Below are 24,820 nucleotides of genomic sequence, written 5' to 3'. Positions count from 1 at the left end.
ATCTGGGATGACATGAGGGTGAGTAAATGATAAGAGAATTTCATTTTTGATTGAACTATCCCTTTAAGACATTTTTATGCATAGAGAATCTTGCCCTCTGCTGCAGCTCTCAAAGGAAATATGGTGCCTGCAGCTTGACAGCCCCCATCCAAAATATTTTAATTATGTGGAAAAGAGGAAACAGACCATTCTTTATCAACAGATCTCATAGATGTATAATATAGTATATACGTTAGATATATCTACTGTATATACTAATCCATTGTGGGCCAAACCAGTAGATGAATTAGCAAAGAGTCTGTGCTTGATGAAAATGAATTGCCAATAACACCTTCCAATTTCTTTAACACTGGTTTCCATCTCCACAGATCAATTTTCCCCATCCATCCATCTTTCCGAATCATCGCTCTAGCAGAGCCCCCACAGGTCGGCAGCAACACACAGCAGTGGCTCGGCCCAGAGATTCTCACAATGTTCCTCTTTCACACCATCAAGCCACTGGCCAAGGCTGAGGAGACAGCCGTTCTCCAGGGAATGGTCAGTCACACTGCTTCAGACTTATATTGGATGTCTAATTCAATATTGTGTTTCAGGGGTGGGCAGTATGACTAAAATCTTATTTCAAGGTATATATTCTATCACACAATGATATATTTCATATGTTTTAGTTTTTTTGGGGTGGGGGTGGGGGGATATATAAACTCAGCAAAAAAAGAAACATCCGTTTTTCAGGACAATGTATTTTAAAGATAATTTTGTAAAAATCCAAATAACTTTACAGATATTTATTTTAAAGTGTTTAAACAATGTTTTCCATGTTTGTTCAGTGAACTATAAACAGTTGAACGTTCGTTAAGAGACAAAAAGCTAACAGACGGTTGGCAATTAAGGTCACAGTTATAAAAACTTAGGACACTAAAGAGACCTTTCTACTGACTCTGAAAAACACCAAAAGAAAGATTCCCAGGGTCCCTGCTCATCTGTGTGAACATGCCTTAGGCATGCTGTATGGAGGCATGAGGACTGCAGATGTGGCCAGGGCAATAAAAAGCAATGTCTGTAATGTGAGCCTCCTAAGACAGCGCTACAGGGAGACAGGAAGGACAGCTTATCGTCCTCGCAGTGGCAGACCATGTGTAACAACACCTGCACAGGATCGGTGCATCCAAATATCACAACAACATCTGCCCGAGTTACACCAGAAAGCACAATTCCTCCATGAGTGCTCAGACTGTCCGCAATAGGCTAAGAGTTGCTGACTGAGGGCTTGTAGGCCTATTGTAAGGCAGGTCCTTACCAGACATCACCAGCAACATCGTCGCCTATGGGCACAAACCCACCTTCGCTGGACCAGACAGGACTGGCAAGAAGTGCTCTTCGCTGACGAGTCACGTTTTTGTCTCACCAGGGCTGATGGTTGGACTCACATTTATCGTCGAAGGAATGAGCGCTACACCAGTGTGTATGTGTACGTGTCTGTGTGTGTGAGAGAGAGAGAGAGAGAGAGAGAGAGATGGAGAGATCGAGCATGTGTGATCACCTGTTGCCACACCCAAGCAGAGATGCTGTCAGCTCTCTGAAGGTCAGCTTTCTCAGTGGAAAAATAGTGTCCAAGCTGGGGCATTTCTCCCTATTTCGAGGTAGCCGGCACACAAGAGAAACTGCTATGTCCTCCGCCATTTTACCCATTGTGTCAATTGGATTTGAAACATCCAACAAGTAAATTAATTTAAATTTTTGGGTGAACCACCCCTGTAAAGTAATAGTTTTACATGGCTACATTTTTTTAATTGGCACCACAGCCAAGCAAAACAAAACTCTGAGAATATAATAACTATTTTCCAGGAAGTGGAAAATAATATACATTTCTAAATGTAGGGGGGATATGTACATGCCCCCAGTTTTGTTCATTCTCATGCACCTTGTACTGGATTTGTACCGAGGCTGCTTTAATGTACTAACTGTGTTTTTACAGATCCAAAATGTTCCTAATGAGGTAGTGGAGCAGCTGCTGCACTTGACTCACAGCCTGAGAAAATCCAATGATCCAACGGTGAGCTACCCAAAGTTAGATCTCTAAAACTTTCAAAGAACAAAGGCAGAGGCTGGATTTCCTTCCTTTACCATTGACATGTAGTATGTAGAGAATGCGGCTCCAGTGGTCAAAAAGCAGACTTGTTTTGGGAGATTCTTCAAATACATTACAAGAATCATTCATAAAGGCTACAAGTTTTTACCATCTGTTTCTTTTTATACAGTCCAACGTATGGCTCTTTGCTTAGAAATGGCTTACTCTGATGTTTATTTGTGAGTTTTTCTTTAGTTTTGTCCCAGAAACTCTGAATTTGCTGTTGTACAAGAACACATCAGTGACTGCCCACTTTTTCAGCAGTCTTGGTTCTGGAAGCATTTTCTTCATTCATTTTCTCCACAGGCATTATAAAAAATCTTCAGAAAAGAGTTCTAAGCCTTGAACCAAACCAAGCAGTTCTAAGATCAATCTAAACTTTGATTTGAGGCAAAATGTTAAAAGCAGATTAATCAAAAAAGTTATATAATGTGTTTTGATTCATCTCACAAAGAATTGTGAATCAAATGAATGACAGTACAGTGTAAAATGGTTGACTGAAAGTCATTGCTTTTATATATATATATATAAAACAACAATATAATTTATTGCTAAATATTCATATAAATACAAATCGTTTTTTGACTGACTTGATTATATTTTTAGCTAGACTGCATAGAAGCAGGTGGTCATTGTTGAGTTCTTTTGTTGCAATTTTCGTTTCTATGGTTCCAGCTACTATGATTGGTTAATCTCTCCTTGGGATTATGGGTAGTGTAGTTCTTCACTGGGAATGTTGAAATCACACTGAATTATGGCTTCTACAGAAGCATATGCTGTCGCTTAACAATCTCGGAACTCATTGTAGTTGTTTCCTGTAGTTTAAAATTTATTTTATAACTGCAAATTAATTACATTTTTACCTTGCATAACAATATAGTTGTGCACTTTTATCTTCACGTAGGCAGCTGCCTCTCATAGATCAGCTAACTGTCATGGCAAACCTCAAAACTGTCTTATTTATCACACTGTTTGAGAGATGAGTCAAAATTGAATTGTCTTTCATATGTGTTTTAATATTTCCATTGCAATTATGTGAGGTAATTATGTAATTATGTGCTTGTGTGATATATCCAGGCCCTGTCCCTTGCATCTTCATTATCCACAAGGCAGCTGTTGAGAATCTGTCGCCGTCTTTCTCAATATCCACAGGAGAGTGTTGCTCATGCTGTCAGTAAAGCTTGTCTGTCCAGGTAGACCAACGCCAACACATACATAGAATATTTAGTGCCACATTCATATTAAATCATTATCCTTAAAAGCAAAGTGTGTCATTTCTGCACCACCAAACAGAACTAATGATTGTTTTAAACCGGTTTTCTGAGCACTCACTCCATCTTCCAATGGTCAGACAAAAACAGATAACTCTGCCCCAAACTCAAACCATTGGTTAAGCCAATAATGCTATGTTGAGCAGGTTGGGATTCTCAAAACAAACGTGTCAATGCGGCTACAGATCCACAGTTTCTATGCTTTTTGGGGAAATACATTACATTTTTTAAGTTTATTTTAGTTACATTTTTTACTTTTGCTGTTCTGTTTGGTGCAGTTAGTGGTGAAGAAATGCTATGCTTCACCTTTATCTTTGATCTCGATTTGATGAGAAGTGGATTTGGAAAACATCTTCACAGTCTGTTGGATTTGTAGGTTCCTCCCCAGCCTGGCTCGTTCATCTCTTCAGAAAAGTCTGGTGAACTTCTCAAAGGAGGAGCAGCCTGACCCAGCAACAGAACAGAACCACCAATACACTTGTGAGTTTCACGACAACCAGCACATGAGTCCCGACTCACATGGACCCTCGGCCATTTTATCCTGCCCTGATATTTTTGTCCCATTTTTCTCCACTATCAATACAAGAATTATTTGATTTCCGATGTATTGTGTTGTTTCTATAAAATGTAGATGGGTAGAAATAGATGTTTTTTGTGCAGAAAAGGAGCTGCATCTTCATGAGGTGGTCCATGAATGGGCAATTTTCTGTCCAGTGATATATCTTTCTTTCACTCGGTCTCTCTCTTTTTCTTTCCATTTCGATTCCACTTTAGGTACTGTAAAAGATGGACTTTTAACCATAGGGAACGTCTCGGCTCCTGTGTACAGTCCTGATGAGAAGATGAAGGTCCCAGATGTGCTCTTTTATGAGAATATTCAGGTGAGCTCATTACAGTATCTGATCATTACAGCATGTCAAATTTTTGTTAACTTTACATTTCGAAGATGGACATTTAAAACGCAGAAGTACATTTTAGAAGGTTGAACTTTAAAGCAGTAAATGGGAGACCATAGCAGATATTATATATGTGTAACGGGGTTCACAGGACGGGTAAGGAGGTGGTGTGAACCGGCAGAAGAGTCAACATAACTTTAATGACATGAATGAACTTTAACAAACATAAACACACAGACACAAACACACACAGCGGCTGCGTGTCTCTCTCTCTCTCTCTCTCTCTCTCGAGCTGGCACCCCTGGCTCGTCTTTATCCCCCTCTCGGCTGATTAGGACAAATCTGTGCCGGGCGTGCGTCCTCACGGACTGGCCATGCCCTCCTCTTTGTCACACTCCTCCACTGCCTGATTCAGGCTGGGGAAACCTCTGGCATGATGTACTTCCTTCTGGCCATTCTCAGGTCTTCCCCACCTCTCTGGAGCCCTGGGAGAGACGAGGGGAGGGAGAGGGAATGAGCGAGGGGGAGAGACAGAGACAGAGACAGAGAGAGAGGAGACTGAGAGGAAAACTTGCTCGCCAGTCCCCGGATGTGCAGTCACCTGGTCCTCAGCCACTCCTTCGCCCTCTGGCGGACGACAGCGGCGAGGACTCCACAACAGCGCATCCCTCCTCCTCCCCAGATTTCGGCACCAGTGTAACAGGGTTCACAGGAGGGGCAAGGAGGAGGAGGGAACCAGCAGAACAGTCAACAGAATATAAATACGAAAATGAACAGCTGATTAGGACACCTCAGCGCCGGGCGTGCGTCCTCGCGGCCCGGCCACGCCCTCTTCCTCGTCACAATTTGCTTTCCCATTTGCACCAACAGTAATAGAAAAAGTCCACTATTATGTTTCTCAGACTTTTCAAAAGAGGGATAAAATTATATTAAATCAATTGAGGTGTAAATGTATTCTTGCAGTCTGTGCAATGTGTCCATCAAGAGAGTGAGAGAGATTAAGATTATATGTATTCGTTCAATGGTGTTTATTTTATTAATTTAGTTATTTTGTTTATTTTAGAAATGTTGCAGTTCATCTGCATGCCAAACGTCATGCATCCTGCAACGTCATTGTCATGTTTTTTTATTTAAAAGTTGAAAGAATCTGTGCTACTCAACTAAAACAATTGATCTGCACAGTCCACAGTAAACTGTCTGTTGTGTGTTATCTATTGTGTCCACTGTGGCAGAGATCAGAATAATGCTTTACTTGCATTGTCATCTCCTTATTTACACAATCATTTAAAATGAGGATCTCCACAGAATAAGATGATGACGTCTTACAACACACATTTAAGCAAGAGAAATGAGACCGTTAACGAGAATGAAATCTCACATATTTCAAAGAGCTGTGTAATAATTCATAGTAAAGTGTTTCAGCATGGCATAAACAGTCCTCAAATGGATAGTTCACCCAAATATTAAAATTCTCTCATCATTTAGTCTCCCTCATGCAATCCCTACTGAACACAAGAATTTTTGAAAACATATCTCAGCTATGCAGGGCCGTAAAGTAATGGGTACCAAAATGTATATAAAGGCAGCATAAAAGTAATTCATAGTGGTTAAATCTATATCATAAGAAGTGATATGATAGGTGTGGGTGAGAAATGGATCAATATTTAAGTCCTTTTTTACTTTAAATTCTCCTCCCTGCCCAGTAGATGGCATTATGCACAAACAATGCAAATCACCAAAAACAGAAGAAGAATGTGAAAGTGAAAGTGGAGAGTTATAGTAAAAAAGGACAGAAATATTGGTCTGTTTCTCACCCACACCTATCATATCGCTTCTGAAGACATGGATTAAACCACTGGAGTCATAAGGATTACTTTTAAGCTGCCTTTTATGTGCTTTTTTGAGCTTCAAAGTTCTGGCCACCATTCACTTGTATTGAATGGACCAACAGAGCTGAAATATTCTTCTAAAAATCTTCTTTTGTGTTCTGCAGAAGAAAGAAAGAAAGTCAGACACATCTGAGAAGGCATGAGGGTGAGTAAATGATGAGAGAATTGTTCATTTTTGGGTGAACTATCCCTTTGATACACAATAACAGTGATACTTGAACTCAAGTTCATGTCAAAAAAGTTCCCCACCCCTGGCCTAGAGGGAGAGCAGGGCTTCATTGGCTGAAGCTGATATTATTTCCGGTCTGACAGTGAAGATAAGATAGCTCTTTCCCTCTTGTCTCTCTCTTTCTGTCTAAGACTTGTAAATCTACAGGCTCTTTTACAAGCCCAAATCTGATTTTCTGCTCAATTCTGATTTTGTCGTAAGGTTGTTCGCATGACATTTTGAATGTCACCCATATTAGATACTGATCTGAACAGCCGATGCTCCAATATTGACCAGCATGCATATAACACCCCCTGAGCATGAGTATAACAAACTCTGGCATGTTTATCATAATATGAATAAAGAATTAAATTGTATTTAAAAATGAAATTTGCTATTTTTACAAGCATATAGGACATTTAATGCATAATAAAATGCATTAACCTTAGCGGTTTACAAAACGCTTTACACTGTGACTCATTCACCCATTCACACACACACACACACACTCACACACCAATGACGGCAGAGCTGCCATGCAAGGCGCTGGCCTGCCATTGGGAGCAACTTGGGGTTCAGTGTCTTGCCCAAGGACACTTTGGCATGTGGATTCGTGTGGGTCAGGAATCGAACCACCAACCCTGACATTAGTGGCCGACCCACTCTACCACATGAGTCACAGCCGCCCCACTTTATCCATCTGGTCTTCCTTCACTTGGTGATATTTTATTAGATTCATAAGTTCTTTTATACATATTAAAATAATGAACATGTCTGGTTTTGTTATATGCATGCTCAGGGAGTGTTATTCGCATATGGGTCAGTTAACGAGCGTCGGTTGTTCAGACCAGTGTCTAATATGGGCTACATTAAAAATGCAGAGTCAACAATTTTACAAAAATATCAGATTTGGGCCACACTCAGCTGCGTTGTGAATGTAGCCTCAGTCGCCATTCACTTTCATTGCATTTTTTCTATACAATGAAAGTGAATGGTGACAGTGGCTACTTAAAATCTCCTTTTGTGTAAAACAGAAGTAATGCACGAGGTTGAGTAAATGATGACAGAATTTCCATTTTTAGCTGAACTACAGTATGTAAAATTGTTACTGTTATAAATTTAAATATAAAGTGTTGCCAGTAGTAATATTCAATATTATAGCATTAGGCAGCACAGAGAAGTTGTCACCTTCACGGTAGAAGAGAACAAGGGATGACCCAGATACTCCTCCCTCACTGCCATCTCTCCCTCCCTTCAGAGGTCCTGAAAGAGGTGGAGGAAAATAAAATGCCTCTTGTCCCACTTTTCTCTGACCTGCTTTGTTTGCCTTTCAAGCATGAGAAGGAGAAGTGCAGTAGTCCCACCGATAAGGCAAACTCTTGTATCCGTGCACATCTCATATGTGGGATAATGTGTCTGTGCAGTAAACAGCATCATTCTTATGTGTCCAATCTTCTTCTAAGCTAAAGCTCTTTGCAGCTTTTTCAGCCTCATAAACAGACAAATTCTTTGTGTCATGATCAGACCAGACAACACACATGACCTTCTTAGACATAATCAACGCACTTTTTTTTGTGCTACAGGAGCAATTGAATATAGATCAAGTCACATGTTATACAGTACAGTACAGTGGGGTCCAAAAGTCTGAGACCACTAGTGAAAAGGCCAACCTGGTCACGTAGAAACACATTACTATACCTACGTTTTTGCAAATGACTTTTACGTGGATCGTTGGCTGTATCGCGGCAGTTTCCTGGTGAAATGAATACTAGAGGTGCTAAAACAACAATGACTCTTAGTCCATTTCACACAAATCTTGGGTAAACGGCAGATTATCAGTTCATAAACACTTACTTCCCACACTGTTATCACACAATGCTATCTTGAGACATCAAAACACTTTTACTGTAGTGCATGTCTGTAAGGTGATACATTTTAACGTTTTCATTACATAACCAGCTACATTTACAAACTTGTTCGAGCGCGATCAATGCATGGTAGCTCAACGGAAGAACTGGTGAAAGAGTCTTGCAATGCCACGAGAGTCGGCACGTGAGCCGAAAGTGTCATAGACGCTCTAGAACATGACAGGGTTGCTTCAGCAATTGCATTTTCATGTAACGTTTACTTTTAATGACACTATCATTTAGGTTTAGGGTGGGGAGGTAGGTTTTGTTCATTTAAAACTCAATAGAGCATTTACCATTTAAAAAGTTGCCATGGTTGCATCATTTTCATGAGATCAGGCTTGAAAAATTATTTGTATTCTACAATCTAATTTGTATTCTTTTCTAATGCAATGCAAATTATTTCATTACAAATGATTTATCACTATAACAATATCAATGTGAAGTCTCAAAAACAGATCTTAGTATGTGATCTCTCTTTTGCATTTACATTTATGCATTTGGAAGACGCTTTTATCCAAAGCGACTTACAGTGCACTTATTACAGGGACAATCCCCCCGGAGCAACCTGGAGTTAAGTGTCTTGCTCAAGGACACAATGGTGGTGGCTGTGGGGATCAAACCAGCAACCTTCTGATTACCAGTTATGTGCTTTAGCCCACTACGCCACCATCACTCCACTCTTTTGCTTTCATAACAGCATGACATAAGCTCAGTCTACAGACTTTATGGCATAATGTTGATTACTACTTTTCTTAAAACATTTTCAGTGAGGCACTGAAGCAGCATACAATGGAAGTGAATGGGGCCAATTTTTGGGCAGAAAGGTGAAGTTTAATTAATTCTTCTGTTAAAGCGTGTGTACTATTTGAGCTCTAAATTTGTTTAAAATTATGTTTTTATGGTGGTTTTTGGCTTTTACTGCATTAAGTTGTCATGGCAATGAAGTTGTAAGGTTGGCTATAACTACACAGAAAAGGATAGTAAGTGATTTCATCACACTAAAATCATGTTAACATTCATATTGTTTACATGTTGTGGCTACACTTTTGAAACAGTGAGTATTTACATTTTTACGGATTGGCCCCCATTCGCTTCCAATGTAGGTGCTTTACTGTAACCCAGATCTTTGCTTTTCTTTTCTTTTTTTTTTCTTTTAGAAAGAATAGGAGGAACACATTTTTTATGGTATTTAGTATTATGCCACAATTGCTGTCGATTAAGCTTAACTTGTATTGAGCCCAGAATATTCCGTTAAGTATGTAATTTCTGCTACAACATCATTGAATGGAACTGCTAAAATATTGAAACAGTTTGTTGTTTTCTAACGGTTCCCTGAACACTCCCAATATCTGCTATTGACACAGTGTTTTTCACGTGAATCAACCTACGAAAGACGTATTTATAGTTAAAGATAAGAAAAGTAAATAAAAATAATAACACTCTTTATCTTTAAATACTGTGTTTATTCTTCATTTTACGGCATAACTTTTCTTTGTTCTAACTAGTTTTTTTATAAATCCTAACACTATGTTTTTTCACAGGTTTAAATGAAAGAAAAGTCCTGGATGCTGTTCTGATTGTAAATTACGCTTTATCTGTTCATTTGTAGCACATGATGGTGATGCAGGACATGCTGAAGGACTTCCTGTTGGGGGAACACCTGCTTCTGGTGGGGAACCAGGTAATGGAGGATTCCCATGGCTAGCACTGGAGTCTGCAGAGAGGTCTGTCTGCTCCAAGAATGAGAGCAATGGTGATGGACAGTACACTTGCCCAGAGTGTTGGCACCATGCCATGAAGCACAGCTGTGCTTGTGAAGCATTTGCCCACCAGCTAAAGGACAGAGTGAACTAGAACTCAATGTGCCCTTCAGCACCCAGGCACTCGCCCACTCTCTGTATTCAACACCTCAGGGTGCACTGGATTTGTGTATGGAAAGAGAGTGGGCGTGCTGACCGCTGTCTCCTTAGTTTAAAGAAGTAGATTGATTGACACATGAACGTGCTGGAGATACAACTGAAATAACACTAGATATATTTGACATGTGAATAAATGCTTTCCTGTTTTGATGGAATTAATGAAAGGATAGTTCATCATTTACTCACCCTCCTGCCATCCTGGATGTGTATGAATTTCTTTCAGAGATTTTTAGAGGATTAAATAAGCTCTGTTGGTTCATACAATGCAAGTGAATGATGGCCAGAACTTTGAAGCTCCAAAAAGCAAATAAATGCAGCTAAAAAGAAGTCCTTAAGACTCCAGTGGTTAAATCCATGTCTTCAGAAGCGATATTATAAGTGTGGAGAACAGATCAATATTTATGTCCTTTTATATGATAAATATCCACTTTCACTTTCTTTTGTTTTTGGCAATTCACATTCTTTGTGCTTATCGTGTAGGGAGTAGAATTTATAATAATTCAAAAAATTACAAAAAGCATCATTAAAGTATCATAAAAGTAGTCCAGAAGTCTAAGTCTTTAAAAGCCATTTGACAGCTTTGTGTGAGGAACAGACAGAATTTTAAGTTGTTATTCACTGATAGTCTTCCCTTTTACACCATCCACTTTCCTTCTATGGAAAACAGAGCACTGATATTTTTCCTAAAATTGTGCTTTTATTTTTTTTGTTTCACTGAAGAAATAAAATAATAAGGGGAGCAGAATAACACGAAGATGTGTAAATGATGACACATGATTTTAATTTTAACTCGTTCTTTCTTTTTTCACAGGGTGTTGGGAAAAACAAGATTGTTGATCGATTCTTGCATCTCATGAACAGACCAAGAGAATATCTTCAGCTACATAGGTAAAAAAAAACAGTCCCTTGAGTTCTCCTGAAATAAAGCCATCTATAAGAGGAACACTTATTATAAGAAACTACTCTCCTGTAGTCTCATTTAGAACCTGGTTATGTGGCCACACTGGGGATGACCCATATCACACTGACATCATGTGTACTTGAATGTGCGTAGAGCTTTTCATCATTAGTGAATAATTGAGTAATGTAACCTTTCCACTTGTACAGCATGAATGGAACAGACGAAAAAAGAGAGGACACTTTCATTTACATCTCTCATTGTTTATCAGAAGATAAACATGTGGTCACAGATGCATCATAAGAGTATTTTCCATTAGAAGGTGAAACTTCCTTTTGCAGACTCACTGGGGGCCTGAAATGAAATAAAGGGCTCCTCTCTGAGGCTTGAGGATGCTATTTTAATCTCTGATAAATTGGGACACTTGTCAACAGAGGAAACTGAAACTCTTAAGTTGTGCTTTTGCCTTTAAAGAACTGCTATTAAAGGAAAAGTGCACCTAAAATTTCATTTAATCATAGCTAACTCGCCCATATGTTTTTGTATTAATTCCGTGCAACACACAAGGTGATTTTTTAGCAGAATGTTCAAGCTACTTTAGTCTTAACAAGGAAAGTGGATGGTGATTTATACTGCCAAGCTCTTAAACATACAAAAAGTAGCATAAAAGTAACTTAAAATAGTGGATATTATTTTTGTTCTATATTTCAAACATGGAGCTGTTTGTCCAAGTGGTAAAAATCCACAGTCAGTCAGTCATCTGATATTTTGATTATAACAGGGTTCCCACATTAACGAAAAATTTAGAAATAGCAGCGAATTAAAAAAAATTAGATTTACAAATCTGGGGAAGGCATAAAAAAATTATGTTATCATTTACTCACCCTCATGTTGTTCCAAACCTGCATAACATAAAAAGTTTGCACTTGGCATAATGTTAGACTCAGTCATCATTTACTTTCTTTGTATGGAAGATCTATGGAAACTGAGGTTGTCTGTCCCTAACATTCTGCCTAACATCTTTTGTTTTCCACGGCAGAAAGTCATATGAGTTTGGAACAACATTAAAGTGAGTAAAAGATGACATAAGTTTCATTTTTGGGCGAACTCTTCCTTTCATTTATATTTGATTAATAAAAGTCTTTGGAAATTCCTTATCCAGTGGTCATGTATGACCATAGTCCTGAAAATTAATTGGTCAAAAGTTGTGTAAGATTTCACTTTGTCTAACCAATCTACAAGTATGAGGTGTAAAGGTTGATGTCTTCTTAAAAGTGTCTTCTTGAAAGTTAAACCAAAGTCAAACTTGTGAGCATTGTGGCCTGGTTAGCAATTATGAAAAACTTAAATGAGAGCGAAGTAATTACTTCAGGGATTCTCCCTTTAGTAAGTCCACAGAGACACGTCTCACATGTCAAACCTACACAAGAACTGGAGAGCGCTCTGTCTTTCAAGCTCAAATTAGGTCAGTTTACATTAAACTTATGTAGGACCCATAAATATAAATCTACATTATGAATCATCTCAGCCACTAAAGATGTTAGCTGTAACAGTAAACAGAATCACCATTTACATGCATGAGGTTTCATGATGAAAAGAGTCTAAAGCTGTGGTCTGATCCTCCTTTAGAGATACTACAGTCCAGACATTAACCCTGCAGCCCTCTGTGAGAGATGGAATCATTGTTTATGAAGACTCTCCATTGGTCAGTATTCATCTCTGACATCATAGCTCTCTTCAGAATTTCTAGTGAGCTGCTTTTGTAGGCAGCATGTTAAAGCTAATGTGTGTTTGTTAAAATACCTTTGTCTATCCCAGCTTAATATGCAGAGTCAACCATAAGTTAGCCATTTGTATTATAATTTCACCTAAAAGTGTATCACTGTGTCTCTGTGGGGCTATAAAAACATGATTGCTCTGTTCATTTGAGCATCCCAACCAGCCCAACATAGCAACATTGGCTCGATCAATTGTGAGTTTAGGGTGGGATCTATTTGTATATATTTGTGCAACCAACCTGTTTGAAAACAGTTATTATTATTGCAAGTCCGTTTGGTGGCGCTAGTTGGCAAGAAATGGTACAGTTCAGCTTAAAGGCATCATACTACATGTACACTCCAGACGCAAAGGCTGTTGTGAAAGATACCTTCTTTTGCCCAGATTCTAAGGCAGAATTGCGTGTATCCTTACTGAAGAAGGGAATTCCAGAGTGCATTGCGACGATCACAGCAAAAAATCCATCCAAGATGGCGGTGAAATCAAGAGAAATGTTGATTACAAATCGAATCCATTCAATGCCAAACAGCAGTGAGGAATAGTTTAATTTATAACATAATTATTTTCCCCAATATTTGTTTTGTGTTTTTTGATGCATCACTGTGTTAGCTTAGCTAAATGCTAACACCAAACTCTTTAGTGTTTCCACTTTTTCACCCTGGAAGTGTAAGCCATGAATCAAACCAATCAGCTCCGAGGTAAATCACAACATTACAAACTTTGATTTGAAGCCAAAAAAATAGTATTTGAAAATCAAATAAAAAGACAAAGGTCAAATCAATCGCAAGCACACTCTCCTGCACTTTTGACTTTTGACTTATGACAGTGTGAAATAATTAATTATAGAAATTTAGATATTACATTTAAAGCTCCAATCTCCTCAGTCCTCCGAAGATCCCGAAAAAAAGTCTGTTGGTGCTTCAGTGACTACTTCGCTCAGAGAACCTGTCAATCACAGCTGTCAATCATGATGTCACAGCACCGTTTTTATAGCATCAAATAACTAACTAAAAACAAACTTATTTTGAAAACCAACACTTGAAATTACATCAACGTGATAGAAACTACAGTAAATGACAGAAACTATCTTTGGAAAAAAGATATGTGAAGTGTAATTTAATTGTTTAGTTGGCCTCACGTCCCGTTGAATAACATGGGGAGGCGGGGTTTATGACCTATACTAGGACCAGTCACCGGGGGGCGATCGAGACGTTTTGGCTTCATTTTTGAGGGCTTGTGCGGCACATTTGCTCTCTACTCTCATGGATAATACTGTTTCATTACTTATAATCAATAACTTTAAATCAATAGTTTTATATTTTTCCATAGTTTTTTTAATTTGATTACGTCATTCTTAAGGCTTCATGGGATTGTAGTTTATTTCCGTATTAAAAAACAAACAAATTTTGTCTGATTTTCAAATACTTTTTTGCTTAAAATCAAAGTTTGTAATGGTGTGATTCTACTCAGAGCTGGTCAGTTTGATTCATGTCTTAGAACTCTTATAAAGGATTTTATGAAAAGCCTGTGGAAACAATGAAAGGTAAAAATACTTCCGGAACCCAGGTGGCTGAAAAAGTGGGCGAGCTGTGTTGCGCTCTTTTGCGGCATTTGCAGTGAATCGTGGCTGTGGGGAGTTGCTGCAAAGCTTGCTTGGAGCAGTTTGTTTGGCGTAATTCTTTGATTGGTGGATCTTTTTCTCTCTTCAAGATCATGGGTAGTGTAGTTCTTCACCAGGTGTTCGCTATTAAACACAATTTATTTATGTGAGTGAAATTGAAATGATGCCAACCGATGGCTTCAACAGAAGAATATGCCATCGATTACACCATCTGTCTTTACAGGTTTATAAGTTATCGTTAAGAATCAATTCGCCTATGGAAAACATAAAGAAAATTTTTACTTCTGGAACCAGACTGTTGCACTCTGTTGAAACAAATGAGCCCTTTGCTAAGCTCCGCCCTCCTTGGTTAATGATGCTCATCTGACAAACTTTACAACACATTCTTTAGAAATGAATTGGAGATAACTGTGAACAGAGTGACTTTCGGTCAACTTTGGCCAAATAGTGATAAAAACAAATCTTATTCTTACATGGGCTGGAGTGAAGTGTGGAAAAAGGATAAAATGTCCACACAGTGATTATTGTTGTTCTGTTCTGAGTTTTTATTTGAAATATTACAACATTGCAAGATTCACCACCTCAGTGGTTCTGTCCGTCCTGTGTCTCCTGAAAACTAGCCGTGTGAAGTGTAAACTTTGCATAGTGATATTTATACATCTATCAGCAGATGGTCCAGACCACTGCTCCAGCAAGGACAAACACGTTGCCTGCTATCACCCAGAGAACGCCCCAGCGCAGATGAGGGAAACAGCGTTAAAAATTAATGAATGACCTCGAGGACAGTGTGTTATAATCCTCAATGCTGCTCGTTTCTGATGTCGGTGTGTTATTTTGTTAGCGTGATGGTGCCTTTTAGATGCGTTTGTGAAGCAGGGTGCTGGGTGTTCTCTACAAAATGCTTTTAACGATGTTCCTGCTCAATACAAGGTAGAGGGAGATGAAAAGCAGGTTGTGACACGGAGTTTGGCCCCTCAATTAGCACCCAGCGGCAGCTCTTATGGTATAAATAGTCTTGAGGCTTTGAAGCCCCTTCTGATGCCTTATCTGATATCAATGCTTCAAAATGGTCTTGCATTATGCCGGCGCAACGGATGAAAGCAACAAGAAAACAAACATCTTTCAGCTCTGGCGTGTAAATAACAGACGCTAATGTCACATACATGTCAAAAGGGATGAAAACAAGTTGAACACGACTATAATCCTCTAATATATTGGGTTTTAATCCTCTCCATTAACTGTCACACTCATCTTTGCTTTTTTGTAATGAAGATGATCCAGAGCAACGTCCAGAAAAACACTGTGTCCTAACAGGGCACAACATAATAAGTTTCCAGCAACAAGCAATATATCTGTCCACAATGTGCATAAAACTGCTGTACGATGCAATAAAATCACTAGCGATCAGAACGGTGAGGCTGAGTTCTCTCTTGTACACTGCACTGTTGTCACTGGAAGTGGTGGTATTTATCAGATATATCGGTTTTACCGATTAATCGGTGCCGATAGTTGCTTTTTGGATCGGATATTGGCAAAAATCTATGCCGATAGTTTTTGATATTTTATTGTAATCCTCTGTGGCAAGCGATAGGTAAAAGATCTTGGTTCTGCAATCCAACAGTGGTCTCTAGAGGTGAAATAAAACAATGACACCTTGTGAATCTTTCATTATTGACAGTATGAATCCATATTTTATTCTCACTTCAATGCATATTTTGTTATGTTGATTAGATAATCAAGTGTTCTAAATTAAAGTGAGGGCATGCAAAGAAAAATGCAGCTATATGGAAATGTGCCCCATCAGCACATACATCATGTCTCCAACGTCATATCTTGTGAATAATAATAAACTTCCTCATTAAACCTCATCCAGTGAAATATGTATGTACAAAACCCTTTATCTGGTAAATATATATAGGCTATAAAAACTTTAATTTGGTTAGTATTTAAAATAGAGCATTGGAACGAGGCCAAGTCTTCATAATTTCAAAATAAGAGTCCCCGGTTTGTTTTTCGGGCTAGTTTATAGTTAAAAGTCCTGTGTGATGTACAAAATCTTTTTTTTCTGGTTATTATTGGGATTTAGTTGAACAATAAACTGCATACAGGATTTTATTCAATCTGTGCCCGTCATAGTAAGGAAAGACTAAGATGTATTTAAATTTTTTACGTTCTATTAATCGATTATAAAAACCATCAACCGATTAATTAGATATCGGCCTTTCCCACAACAAATCTGTCTGCAAAATCCACTATTGGTCGACCTCTATTTATTATATAATATCAGATGTTTCTCAACTTCTACAATGTCTCCTCATCTGTGTTTTATGTTTAATATGTTTAATTATAAATGAGGAGGGGTACTATGATCCAGTGAGATTTCAGTGTGGGTGGGGCTAACCAGTGTGGCGTCGCAGATATAGAAACCAATTGATCGATGAAATGATGAGTTGCTTATTGCTGCCATGATTGGTTAGGACTAAAGCTGAAAATCAACATGGAAGAGATAGCTTTTAACACTTGCTGCTTTGTCACGTCACACCAACAAGACATAACAAGGACAAAGTATAACTGTAAAAACTTTGCCAGCCAAGTGCTACAGGAAACTTTGGAAACCAAGCCGCCAAGATAGGTCATTGTTATGATGTCACAACCATGAGCACATTTATATATTCAGCACCCTGATGAACAGCCCTGACAGATCTCATGTGCAAATAGCCAATCAAAACAGAGGTCATTTCCATATAGAAGTCCTACATTTACAGCCACAGCCTGTTAAATTCTAAGGTTCAGAGAGGACATGGTAAATAAATCTGTTTTGAAGCAAGCTTGACTAACATTTCGACTGAACTTGAGGGCAAAAAATCAAATGCTACAAAAGTGAAGCTATCACCCTGGTGTCATCTGTATTTATGTTTGTATTGATTTGAAGGTTAAAGCTGTGAAGATTGGACACATCCTTGTTATAGACGAAGCTGACAAAGCTCCCACAAATGTGACTTGTATTCTGAAGACCTTGGTGGAGAGTGGAGAGATGATCCTGGCTGATGGAAGGAGAATAGTGTCAGGTGAACATGCAGAGGGGACCCCACTTATTCCTTATCATAGAACCATCACTGACTGTCTTAATAACACAAGGATTGTTGATATTTTCCACAGATCTATTGGAAGCAGCTGGAAGGCCTAATTCCATTCCAATGCATCCAGACTTTCGCATGATTATTTTAGCTAACCGACCTGGTTTTCCTTTTTTGGGAAATGACTTCTTTGGAGCACTTGGTAAGACTTCTATAGATGAATGGAAGAATCAAATGCAAACATTACAGCTATACACACAGCACAAGATATTACCCAGAGTGCACTGTCCTCAAAACACTGTCCTTGAGCAATGTCTTTTTTACTGGGGCTGTTAATTTAACATGCTTTTTTAGACCAATAAAAAATAACATATTAAAAATAACTGAATGCGTTTAATCATGCCCCCTGACTCGCTAAACCACAATAGCTGAGAGCAGGCAGTACAAAATGACTACGGGTCCATTTATACAGATGCTCTTGCATTCAAAAGTGCAACAGAAGGTAAGTGAATGTTGAAGTTTTTTTTTTAGCCCCTTTTCTCCCCAATTTGGAATGCTAAATTCCCTCTACTTAGTAGGTCCTCGTGGTGGCACGGTTACCTCAATCCGGGTAGCGGAGGACAAGTCTCAGTTGCCTCCGCTTCTGAGAACATCAATCCATGCATCTTATCACGTGGCTCACTGTGCATGGCACCGCAGAGACTCCCAGCATGTGGAGGCTCATGCTACTCTCCGCGATCCACGCACAACTTACCACATGCCCCATTGAGGGCGAAAACCACTAATAGCGATCACGAGGAGGTTACCCCATGTGACTCTACCCTCCCTAGCAACCAGGCCAATTTGTTTGCTTAGGAGACCTGGCTGGAGTCACTCAGCATACCCTGGATTCAAACTCGCGACTCCAGGGGTGGAAGTCAGTGTCAATATTCGCTGAGCTACCCGAAACAAAATGTAGCTCTCATGAAGTTAGACACTGTAAAAAGCTGAAAAAAAGCTGCCTCAGACAGATTGACAAGCTCAATTGCAAAATAGATTGCTCACATGCCATAATAATGTCTTTAAATTATCTATATTTGTTTTAGTTTTTTCAGCAAATATAGATCTGAGATTTTGTTAAAATATATTTGATGACTTAATCATCGTATCATGTAATTAATATAATTAAAACAATTATTACAAAAGTTATGCTCATTTTAGATACATTTCTAACACTTGTGATTCACTCTGTTAGGGGACATATTTAGCTGCCATGCAGTGGACAATCCCAAGCCTCAGCAGGAGTTTGCCATGCTGAAGCAATATGGGCCAGACGTTCCCGATGCTGTTCTCCAGAAACTTGTGGCTGCGTTCGGAGAGCTCCGGGCCATGGCGGACCAAGGAACCATTACATACCCATACTCTACACGGGAGGTGGTCAACATTATCAAACACCTGCAGGTACTTGTCTCACGCTCAGACAGCACACCCATGGACCACCCACAGTACGTTTACCGACTAGCTGATCCATACTGCACGTAAAACCGGAAAGCATATTGTGAGCTCTTTTGGGGAAGAAATAATCACTGGATTTGACAAAGTTTGCAAGTTTATTGGTATTACATTTTAAAAGATATGTTTTGTTTTAATTTGAGACACTGTAGCAAGTAAACTAGATATTAAAGGAATATTCTGGGTTCAATATACTAAGTTAAGCTCAGTCAACAGGATTTTGTGGCATAATGATGATTACAACAAAGTTTAATTTGGATTTTTCTCTCCTTTTATTTAAAAAAGCAAAAATCTGGTTTACAGCGAGGCACTGCAATGGCGGTGAATGGGGCCAATCCATAAACGTTAAAATATTCACCGCTTCAAAAGTAAAGCCACAGAATGTAAACATGATTTTAGTTTAATTTTGGTGGTAATCAACATTGTCACAAATACTGTCGATTGAGCTTAAATTGTAGTGAACTAGTTAGGTTTGACTCAATTATGCTCAGATTCAGAAAAATAACGATGTATAAAAATTTAAGTAGCTACAAAATCCACACTTGTTTTCGTTTTTCACTTTGGTTTTGCATTTTGACTTTGTAGGGTAGTATTATTGTGGTTTCATCCTTATCAGATAAACCTGTCCCTAAACTTCATGTAAAAAGAAAACAAACTGTAGTTTATTGTTTTACATGTCAATCTAATAGTCTCTTCCTCTCTTAAGTTAGTGGATCTTGGCCAGAATAAGCTGCAATGTGGACCAGACTTTATGCAGCAAGGCAAACGTCTAGCTACACACTGGTAAAATGGGTGTTCCCCATTTTAAGAATTCAGACTTTATGTGTGTATGTCTTCGGTGATGAACTGAGTTATGTTTAATAGATGAGGGCGAGTGACCCTATCTCTGAGTGGAAAGGTGCCTTGAGAGAGAGAGAGAGAGAGAGAGAGACAGAGAGAGAGATACTGTGTCTCTTCACTCAGCCCACTCACAGACTGATCTGACACATTCTGGGCCACCTGTCTCTGGGGTTTAACTGTGCTCACACACACAAACACACAACTTACCAGTCAACTCCTCTTAACTCTGCTTCTCATATAGCTCTCAGGAGTGAGAGAGATGCAGATATATGGATGGAATTTATCTGTCACGATGGATGAGGAATCAGTTGTCAGACTAGTCTGCCCCCCTAGCATCAAGGGAAGCAAGCAGCAATCAGAGGGCTACACTGCCAGTCAACATTTCGGACACTCTTGAATGAATGTTTCTCAATAATAAAGACCTTTTGATATAAAGGCATATGCTGAAAGCTAAAAGGTAACTTTTTTGGTGAATGAAAAGCTGCCAACAAGTGTCCAGAATAAATGGAAACTCCAGCTCTGTTTACAAAGAATGTTAAGCAAAAGAGCAGAGCAGCTTAGAGCCTTGGAACCCTATTTTAAGAGCCCTAGCACTAAGCGCAGCACTATGCCGTAAGTCATAAGCGCAAAGTCAACGGGCATGGCCATGAAGTTTTGTTATTTTCGTGCAAGCATGTGCTAAGTCTAGGTGCAAGTGGGTTTGGCAAAATCGCTCGAGCAACACACTAATGGACTGGGTCAAGTGCAATTTAATTCTGAGGTTTTCTCCGGTTATTGCAGCATCTGCGTCCTATTATGAAGTCCATTCCCTGTCAAGCTCCAGCGATTATAAACTAAGACAGCACATTCATAAGTTGTTTTAATAGTGATTGTATTGGCATGCACTTCACTTCTACTGGTAGATTTTGAACAATTGATTTATTGAAACATTAAAAAAATTTAGCCAAAAATATTATCAAAATAACAAAATGGCATTAACTTCTTCCACCATGCCATTTACAGTGACTTAAAAATCACTCCATTGTAACAGGAGGAAAAATGTCAATATAATTAGATACCAGTACATCATTTAATACAATTACATAAATACAAATATTAACATAATAATAATTATTGAAAATAAGCCATGACCTATAGATAGCAATTATAGGTTTATTAGATGTGACTCGAATGGACTGACTAAATGTATATGTTAATGGGTGATTTCTACCATAGTGTTTTAAACAAACAATTGTATTTCCCTACAATAATTATGCAACTCAATTATAATTATTATTTTTTTTGTTACATTTAAAATCCACTTGGTTTAAAATATAATATCTTAGGCCTTGCAGTATGTGTCCTGTAGATGGGCATGACACTTTGACAGGTTTGGATATTGAATCCGCATCACCTTTATGAACATCAATGCTCAATTTTCCTGTAGCATGTGCATTAATTGATATGCCACAGCTTCTTCACCCATTCTGGTGTTAACTCATTTCCGTCTGGGTTACACAGACACCCCTGATCAATAACAGCAATTGGTCATTAATAGGTCCCCACCAATCAGGCCTGACATGCCTCCTACCTGCCCCTTATAGCACACATGAAGAGGATGGTGAAAATACTTGTTTGAATGGATTGTCCACCACTGGGCCAAAAGCATCTTAATCAACACATGTAACCGCTCCTCACTCACAGGAAATCACAATCAGTGAGGTGCATTGTACTGGTCAGCTGGGCCACATGAAACCATATGGATTTTCTTGTCATGGGTGACATGAGAGCCAGTTGGTACGTGATAGCTATATGGTATGTGTAAAAGTCACTTCCCTGGTCTCAAGAGGCGCATTAGTGACTTTTAGCCTCCTCATTAGCATGTGCGCCTCCCATGCTGGCTGACGGCGGTTCGAATCACGCTCAGAGCGGGTCGAATTGGACTGGTTGCTGTGGTGCCGTGACCCGGATGGAAGTTAGGTTTAGGGGGTATAACGAAAACCAGCTGTTAAGTTATAGCTGTGCGGTTTGTGTAAACCTCACTCCCTGGCCTCAAGAGGCGCATTGCAACTGACGCAGAGGCTGTAGCCTTTAGCCTCCTCGTTTGCGTGCCCACCTCCCATACCGGATGACGCCGGATCAAATCCCTCTCGGAGTGGGTCAAGTGGGACCGGTTACACTGTGTCTTTCAGCGAAAGCTGGATTTGTTGACTGTCCTCAGGCTTGTGTTTGTGGGTAACAGGTTATTTTCTGGGTCAGGACTGATGAAGGTTGGCATATGACCTGCAGAATCATGAGACATCAATCAAACTTGTGTCAGTCCCTTAGTAACGAAATTGCATCTTAGAGTAAGAGACATTAATATCTTTAAAGCCAACAAAGGCAGCAAACCCTTCCCACAACTCTAACACACTGTTTTTGACCTCATAACGTACCTAGAGTTGCAAATGCTTTTTCAATTCCAATTCAAATCGACCATTTCATTTAGTAATTTTCATAATTTGGAATGATCATTAAATGTAGGTTACATCTTATTATGAATAAATGCTTTTTGTCTTCCCTTCCTCTCTTCTTTATTCCAGAAATTTCCAGACGAGGGGCTGGCCAACGTGGTGAGGAATGTGTTTGACTTTGACTCCTATAACAGGGATATGCAAGAGGTTCTGATCGCCGCTCTGCACAAGCACGGTATTCCGATTGGAGCCAAACCCACCAATGTGCACCTGGTCAAGGAGTAAGAGCTCAGCTCCTCATCTACCTTTACTGTCCATGGATGCTCCAATACAGCGTAGACAAACCTTGTGAAAGTTCTCTAACTGTCACATATAAGAATACCTCTAGAGAGGATAATCTCTATGGTCCTCAAAAGCGCACACTTGAACATTTTTTGAAGTGTTTAATTTCTGGGCTATTAGCGGCACACAAATGAATGTTACAAGCAATTTTCAAACACTCCCCCTCTCTGCATTGTAGCCCCATCTCAAACTCACAGCATTGGTTTAGTCAATGTTGTTTTCAGGGATGTGATTCTTACGGATTAATCCAGAATTCCCTTTTTTTCGACCTAAAAATGAGACCCGCATGACTTGTGTAAATCCGTTAGTAGGGAGGAAGGGGTGTTCATATTTCATTGGGGACTTCATTCAAGTAACACAGGTTTATGTTAATTCATCAAGAGAAATAAAAAATGCGTTGTTCACTGTCCCTGTCTTTGCTCTGTACATTTTCCTGCTTTTCTGTGCTTTGCCGATCACTTGCCTGAGTTTTGTCCAAATTGGACCACTCAAACAATTAGATCGCTGTTTTGTTTGATGCCGGTAGTGGATCAGAAATTACACACTTTACCTTTAACAAATGCATTTAATTCATAAGCTGCTAATTTAATAGAAGATGTACTAGACAAAACCTAAACATACATTGGGGTCCAAAGGTCTGAGACCATATTAAAAATCACATTTAAACCTGAAAATAAATAAGATTTTGAAAAATGTATCAACTGCTTTGTACAAAAGGTCAGATTTCTGATGCTCTTTGGGACAATCTCAAATTATGCTGAATAACATGGATGCGTGCGGTCATTAAAGCAAAAAGGGTACACACCATAAACAAGCTAATTCTGAAAGGTTAATTTTTTCAAGTAAACTTTTCACTCAAATCATTACGCTGAAAATGATATGTAAGGAAAAATGTTGTATGAAATTAGAAAACTGAAATAGAAGCATTTTCACTTGTGGTCTCAAACGTTTGGTCCCCACTGTACTGTACTAAAACATGAACAATTCATTATCAGGTTCTGTTCCTTTGTCATTGTAAAAGATGTGGCCTAATTAATTTTTAAGATTTTTTTTCACGATTATGAAGTGCTAGGCATCAATAATGTTTAATGATGACGTATTATCTCTCTTTTAATGAAAATAATTTCATTTGCTCAGTATTGTAATTGATTCACTTTCAATAAAGGAAAATATTTGTTTCTTCCATCTCACATTTGTCTTATTTCACCTGTTTATAAATGAACGTTTTCTGACATTTAGACAGTTTATTACATTTTAAATGTACTGAAGAAACAAGTATTTGCCTTTGATCTTTAACAGATTCTCTAAAAGATGATTTTGAAAAGAAGGAAACAGAAAAGTTGCAAACTATTATAAATAAATATATGATCTGTTAATAGAAGTGTTTAATTGCTAAAAATGATGGAAGTGTTTTTCTGGATATGTCATCTAACTGTATGAATTGCAGTAGTTGTGTAATAGTTCCCGATGGAATAGTGAGTGAGCAATATTCCGATGAGTAACTATAACTTTTATAAATGGCAATAAATTCCAGCTCTACCACATGGACAGCAGCTCGGGCAACTACCCTAACAGACAAAAGATTGGACACATTTGGCTGAATTTTAGTTTTTTAAAGGATAAGCTGGCCCAATAAAGAAGTATCCAACAAGTGTTCAGTATACATGGGAACCCCTTAAATACTTTTTAAAAAGCATCTAAGGATGCACTTGCCCAGAGTGTGCCGAGCTGTTATCTAGAAAGAGGGGCATTGCTCTGTTAGTTTGAGCGTCCGGACGAGGGCTGGGCGATATTATCGGATGTTATCGGATATCGACGATATCTGAAAAAGATCCAGATTCCAATTGTGACATTCATTGACAGATGATGATCGACAACATCGGGAAATTAAAAAAAAAACAGAGTTGGGAAGTCGCCAAATATATTAAATAGCAGCACATGGTCAAATGCGGGTAGCCTGTATTATGCGCATGGCAGGCAATTTAGTTAAACTCTCAGCCACTGTGGTGGGCTAACTGTAAGACGTCTCAGAGTGACACATGACAAGAAATGCTTGAAGAAACACACTTTATTATATATTTAAGAACAGATGAAAGAAAAGCCGTTGATGCACGTGTCTGAT

At 38.8% G+C, this 24,820-nt stretch overlaps 1 protein-coding gene across 1 annotated transcript in view; it reads left to right on the top strand.

Annotated features, from left to right (window-relative positions):
- Positions 1–24,820, top strand: part of LOC127658617 (von Willebrand factor A domain-containing protein 8-like) — a 121,109-nt gene that overhangs the window by 28,024 nt on the left and 68,265 nt on the right. Inside the window, 12 exon segments of the mRNA XM_052147990.1 lie at positions 369–537; positions 1,976–2,053; positions 3,206–3,321; positions 3,776–3,879; positions 4,174–4,280; positions 9,912–9,983; positions 11,033–11,109; positions 12,749–12,824; positions 17,449–17,584; positions 17,676–17,795; positions 18,828–19,033; positions 22,486–22,637. Of these exon segments, the coding sequence (XP_052003950.1) occupies positions 369–537; positions 1,976–2,053; positions 3,206–3,321; positions 3,776–3,879; positions 4,174–4,280; positions 9,912–9,983; positions 11,033–11,109; positions 12,749–12,824; positions 17,449–17,584; positions 17,676–17,795; positions 18,828–19,033; positions 22,486–22,637 (1,413 nt within the window).

This window comes from Xyrauchen texanus, chromosome 18, assembly GCF_025860055.1.
Source record: "Xyrauchen texanus isolate HMW12.3.18 chromosome 18, RBS_HiC_50CHRs, whole genome shotgun sequence".
Classification (NCBI taxonomy): Eukaryota; Metazoa; Chordata; class Actinopteri; order Cypriniformes; family Catostomidae; genus Xyrauchen; species Xyrauchen texanus.
The sequence above is the reverse complement of the archived record's forward strand: the minus strand, read 5'-3'. Positions and strand labels throughout refer to the sequence as shown.